Source organism: Aristolochia californica, unplaced genomic scaffold, assembly GCF_029961685.1.
Source record: "Aristolochia californica isolate CCGP_79_NKW_82.1479 unplaced genomic scaffold, dmAriCali1.0.hap1 SCAF_6, whole genome shotgun sequence".
Taxonomy (NCBI): domain Eukaryota; kingdom Viridiplantae; phylum Streptophyta; class Magnoliopsida; order Piperales; family Aristolochiaceae; genus Aristolochia; species Aristolochia californica.
Window position 1 is genome coordinate 3224976 of NW_027182257.1, and position 6410 is coordinate 3231385.

A 6410-nucleotide genomic window follows, 5' to 3' on the forward strand; every position below is an offset into this window, starting at 1 on the left:
TTCGAAAAAAAATGAAAGGCTGGTGAGAACTTCGAGTTTCTTTCAAACTCGATGGCCGATAAATAAAATGGACCGCCGTTGGCAAGCATCGAACTCGGGTCAATCCCGTGAAAGACTGGTGCAATCGCCACAATACTAAAGCCAAAATCATTGATGTAACGTTTTAATATAATATAATTATTAAAATAAACTAACTAACTTATTTTAAAAAAATTTAAAATATTTATTCTAAATAATAGCATCGAGAACTTGTGAAATTTACTCTAGCTGGGTGAACTCTACTCTAATTGGGGTGCCCCTAAGACAATGGAAGATTTGACCTAATTCCATACCAATAGCAGTTTTTTTTCTAGATGAACTTAGTTCTTATCTTTGTGATATCTACACACATTGATGTGTTCTTTCACGTTTTCTTGGTTTAGCATTTCCATTTTACAAAAGACTAAGTGCTATTTCATACACAACAATTACAATATTATCTGAATTATAGTTCAAAGTAGTTGATTACAGTAATTTACTGAATTTTAGTTCAGAGTAGGTATGATTCATGGCTAGTGTGAATTAGCTAATTAATTTGCATGGTTGAGAGTTTAGTTTGTCAGTCTTTCTTCTTACATCAGACATAAACATCTCCAAGTAGCAAACATTCTCGATTAAAAATAAACCAAATATATGAAGTATTTAATGACAAAGAACATGGTCTCTTTTTGAGGGTTTAATTTTTTCAGTATTTATTTTTTGACCCTTGTTCTTTCTCTTTCTCTCTCTCTTTTTTTTTTTTTTTTTTTTTTTTTTTTTTGCTTTCCTTTCATTCACCATTTTTTAAAATCAGTTGATTATGTAGCAACATTTCAAATTGAGTAGCATTGTTCTATAAATTTTGGTAAGATAAGTTTATTGGTTCAATTCATGTTGCTGCATGAAACTACGCATGTAGTTCATAATATATTTGTGAGAATTATGTTTGACGTGTTATAGTAATAATTATCTTAAGTTGCTATTGCATTTTGTTTGTGGCCTAATGGATAAGGCACTATTTTAACTGGAGAATTTGGGTTCAAATCCTAGCAAAGTTATTTATTTTCCTTGCTCTAATGTGAAAAGGCCATTTGGTGTTTATCTCTATGTTTAGGGTTTCATACAAAATATATTGTTGCATGAGAAAGTGTCTTGAGATTTAAATAAATAACAAACATATCCATGATTAACATATAACCAACAAAGACGATGGAGGCTGTAAATCAAGTGATACTGGAATTGCATGTGAATTTACAATGTGAGTGGTTGTTTGGTAAGTTCACCTGCACATTTGTATCTTATTTTCTACTATTTTGATTTTTTGTCATTTTTTTATACAAAGTGTCAGGCAAGAGCCAAACACTCATGTGCATCCTCAAGTGGACCACTGTCATTCCGCCATGAAGGCTAAGCTGAGCCTATTTGTTCTATCTAGGAGGATTATCATCCTGTCATAACTCTATTTAATGGTGGAATCTACTAGAGGTGAATTGATTGTGATTGTCCTATTCTAATACCATGATAAATGGTCAAAACCTGAAGGGGAAGAACGACAAACTCGAAGAGATATACGTAGTTTAGGAGAGTTACCTACATTCAAGGTATGATTCCTTAGACAACAAAATGATCACTATTCTAGGTTAATATTTATATTAGGAGCATCATTCATCAATAAAAAAATTATATTAATGCACTTAATCGTGGGGTTATACATTACTTAGATAAAAGGCGAATTAGCAGCCTGAGATCACCAATAGTTGACAACAAGTCTACATCTTCAACATCTTACACAAGAAGATAGTGTAACTCACTATGGGGACAATCTACACTACCATATTCTCTAACAATGACCAATAGTGCTCTCATCACATTGATTATCTTTTTCTTTGGGTGCCATCGGTAGATAGATAAATTGACACTAAATTTTTACGAAAGTTCAAGGGGTGGGGAAATCATATGGGATTCTAAGGTGAACACTCTACTCTCTTTGGATATTGTGAGACCATCAAGGTGGAGTTGAGAGCTCTTAATGGACTCTTAACTATTTTGTGACACATTCTCTCCCACCTACATTTGGAAGGCGATTTGATGTCCGTCGTCACTTGGGCATTAGGGAGGAATGTCATTCCAAGAAGGTTTGATATGAAGTACTTTGATGAGATAGTATATTTGTAGAATCTTTACTATTTGATGGCTGCACACCCCTAGGGGTGCCAATAGTTTAGTCCATGCTACACCTGAGTATTGAAGACATGCACCTACCCTTGTCATAGTCCTTTTACATTTTAATGTTTTCGAGTTTGTTGCATTTTTATGTATTGTCTTAAAGGGGATCAATTTGAATTGGATTGATTGGTAGTAGTTTTGAGCAATATTTGGTCATAGAGAATCCCAAATCTAGAACCTAGCTTTGAACAAGATTTGGAGAAAGAGGATCTAACTCAAACTTGACCCAATTTCCCTATTTTACCAATGAGATGGTTCATTCATTTCTTTAACTATAGAAGTAGATCATTTGTGGCATAATACTCATAAGCTTTTTTCCATATTGTATGCACTTATTTACATAGTGTTATTTTTTGTTTTTCCTTTTCTAGGCCTATCTTTGATGTTTAGTTTGTTTAAAAGGTAAAAGAGTGACAAATCAAGTTATCTTAGAATGGATCATCAAAATTCTTTGACTTCCTTAAGCTATGAAAAATCATATCTAGATGTTTAAATATAATAACTCTAATATGTATAAATACAATCAAATTAAATTAGTCCTAAGATATCCTGAACATTATCTAACATGAGACAGAATTAGAGCCATCTATTCATGCTCCAGCCATAAATGGAACCGATTTAGGTAACCCTGACTCATCAAAACTGAGTACAATCAACCAAACTCTTGTCCAGTCTCATTTACTTTCTTTTGTCCTTTGTTTCTCAAGCATTTCAGCAACCATGGAGTTCTATTGATTAATACTGGTCAATGAATCACATAGCAGTAGATCACATTTACATCTAGTAATTAATCTGGTGCAACTCATAAACAGAAAAAACAAGGAGTTCAAAATGTTGCAGAATTTTTTATCAATTTGAGGACTACTTCAACTCTCTCACCCAATAAAATAAGCCTTGGACAATGTGGCTATATACATTCACAGATTCAAACGTTGTTAGACGGAGAAGACGATCGACAAGAAAGAACACGGTTTGTTTCAAATCGTTTTATAAGAAATTGTTTCGTTTGCAGATCGAAATCCACGTTTTCTGGGTCTAACATCAGCGTTTCTGGGTTCCTTTCAGGTCTAGAGTTGGTGGGTTGACGACGTCCATGGCCACCTTTCCTTTCACGTCCCAGTTTCCATCTCGCCGTCTCACCCTCCCTCTCTGTCTTTCTCTCCATCTGAACTACTTGCGGCCAACACAAGACCTAATTCATTACAGTAATAAATAACTCCCTCTCGAGCTCCGCATGGCTTAGCTGTTAGGTCGAACGTTAGGGAAGGTGAGGTCACGAGTTTGATCAGAGACCAATAAAAAATAGGAAGGTTATCAGATAACCAGATCTTCCAGAGCCACTTCTTCCATCTAACCTCTACAATCCTCACAGTCATGTTTCATGGCTTGCTGAAAGTCACTAGTTAAAGAAGGTGTATTAGTCATCTGGATCACCATCAGCTCGACTGCCAGATATTAAACAATTCGTGTTTTTTTCATCTCAAGCTTGAAAGGATTGTAGTAATCAAGCTGTAGGAACTGATCCTAACCAGCATCAGCTTCAGAATATGAAGAAGCAAATTAAAATATCGTATGGAATTCAAAACTGAACTCGTTCAAGAAATGATTTTAGCCAAAGAGAAACAGTTTTTGGTTTCTCAATCGAATGGCTCTCACCATCTCCGTTTTTTTATGTAATCACAGCATCTTCTCTATCACACAAATAAATATTGTTGGAAAAGAGAAGATAACATGATGCAGCAGAAAGTATGAATCATAATAGCATTAAATTTAATAACAATGAACCAGTGAGAGCCTTCTAATCATAAGGTTAGTTGGTAGATCGGGAGAATAGCCTAATCCTTATTTTAAATATCGCCCAGAATTGGAGCACTCAAAAACAAGAGAGGAAAATCATGGAGGCACTAGCTAAACATAAACTATATTTATCGTTAAAAGCAGAAACTGAAGGCATAGGTTTCATCTGATGCAGAACTTCCTGTCACAGAACTCTAGGAAACTAAAGTTTGGGAAGAAGAGAGAAAAACCTATTAGCTGTTGACTGAAACATTTGAGCTAGCTTAATAAATTGGTAAAGAACGGAGCAAATTCTTAGTGTATCAAGAAAAGAATAACTGCTGTGAGGAATAGCAAGTCTGGATAAGGGGGAGATACTTTACTGAGAAGTTTCCGATTAGAATAGTTGCAGAACACAAGTCGTTAGAGTGAAACCAGGAAGTTGAAGAATCAAAGCGTCCTGCAGGGTGTCCAGCGGGAACTGGCTGTAAAGCCATGTAGCTGAAGACATGTGGGAAGAGGACGAAAGATGAGAAAATCAGAAAACCCAGATGTAAAATTCGAGTAAGAATCGTTGTAACAGGCGAGGAAAGCCGTCTTCTTATGATATCTTTAACTTTTGTACACTGAAAACAATGCTGGAAACATTACTTGTAAGAGTTGGTAAGGTCAGTCTGAAAGAAAGTGAAAGGAGAAAAGAAAAGAAAAACATGACTTGCAAGATCTGCAGCGACATTCGGAAAAGATTGAAAAGAAGTAGAAAGATAATTAAAGAAATCTCTTTAGACCGTCTGGTTATAGGTATCACTATATTAGACCTATTTCTCACTCTTGCGATCGGTTGTGTCAGAAGTTGGATTGTGGACGGTGACGGTGATGCTTAAAACGAAGAAGCAAGCGAAGAAACTCATACCCATTAGCTGAAAATGAAAATAAAGAGTTCATAAAGTAGAAGAAGAAAGAAGAAAATGATGAGGATCTCTTCACCGGGAAACAAAAATAAAAGTAAAGAACAAGAAGAAGAAGAAAGGAAAAAAAAAACTGATTGTACATAATCCTTGAACAATCTAACCTTCGAGCAATTCATCATCTTCAATAGATAGCAATCCGCTCATCCACACAATCTGCTCGAATTGGTTACCCAACTTCAGTTCGAAAAATTACAAGATGAAGAAGACATAAGAGAGTGGCTGGCTGGCTGGCAGGCTGGACAGCCGTCTGATTTTCTCAGTAAGGAGGTCTTGCAGTGGCATTCCCGGCCCAATCCACGGGCAGCTGACAATTGGCCATATTGAGCGGCAAATTGAAGAACGGTAACGCCGATGATGGGTCGGGAAAAGGGTTAGGGATGCCGCCGCCGCTTCCACCGCCGGAAGATTGAGAAACCGGCGGCTGTATCTGCAAAGGCTCCTCGTCATCAAGCGGGAGCCTCTCATACGCCACGTTGGTGAACGACGCCGCGATCACGATAACCGGCCCCGCCGCGATAAGGGCGCCCACCACGCTCCCCCCGACGACCTGACCCTGCCCACCGGCCAGAAATATGGTCAGACTCGTGGCCCCAGGCGGTGCCGGCGGCGGCAAGAAGGAACCCGACAGCGACAGTATATCAAATCTCCCATGTAGCGTAACGATAGCCCCCGCGGCCGCCGGCTGTCGCAGGCTAACGTTGGTTACAGTCCCGCTGCCGCTAAGAATACAGATCCCGCGCTGCCGCCGGCGGGCGTACGTCGACACGCTCTCGAACACGTCGCAGCCGCTCCCGACCTCCAGAATATGCGCCCGCAGCGTATTAGCACTCTCTCGCGTGATAATAACGGGGGGCTTGGGCTTGTTCTTGGAACCCGGCGGTCGGCCGCGGGGGCGACGCCCGATGATGTCATCCGGGCCCAGATTAGCGGAGACGAGCTCCAAGCCCTGTCCGGAGTCATCCCGCTCGGCGGAAAACTCATGAGCCCTGGCGTTGTCCTCATCGGAGTCCTGGACCTGCTGCAGGTGCAAGTCCGACCGGTGAAGCTGGTGGTGCACGTATCTCGACGCCGTTCCTAAATCCAAGCCCGCCATGGCCACATCCAAATAACAAAGAGATGAAAAGAAGGAAATAATATAAATTTGGATTTTAATATTTATAAAGAAAGGATGGAGTTGAAACCCAGAACGCTAGAGAGAGCTGAGGGAAAGGGAAGGGGAGACGGAGACGGGAGGGAGAGAGGAGGGAGACGCGGACACTGATGGAAATGCAGCCATTCCCAGACCCCGCTTTCTTTTCTATTTCTCCCCTATTAATTAAACAATTCTTTCCTTTTTTCCCCTTAAAAAAAGAGCGAGTGGGCCCGATGAAGCGAGTTGTAACATCTCGGTTATCAATTAATTTAAATCCAACGGAGGAG

At 39.3% G+C, this 6410-nt stretch overlaps 1 protein-coding gene across 1 annotated transcript; it reads right to left on the reverse strand.

Annotated features, from left to right (window-relative positions):
• Positions 1–5247: 5247 nt before the first annotated feature.
• Positions 5248–6168, reverse strand: LOC137934664 (AT-hook motif nuclear-localized protein 23-like). The gene has a single exon (XM_068779121.1). The coding sequence runs from the start codon at positions 6082–6084 to the stop codon at positions 5248–5250; it is 837 nt and encodes a 278-aa protein (XP_068635222.1). The 5' UTR covers positions 6085–6168.
• Between the last annotated feature and the right edge of the window lie 242 nt (positions 6169–6410).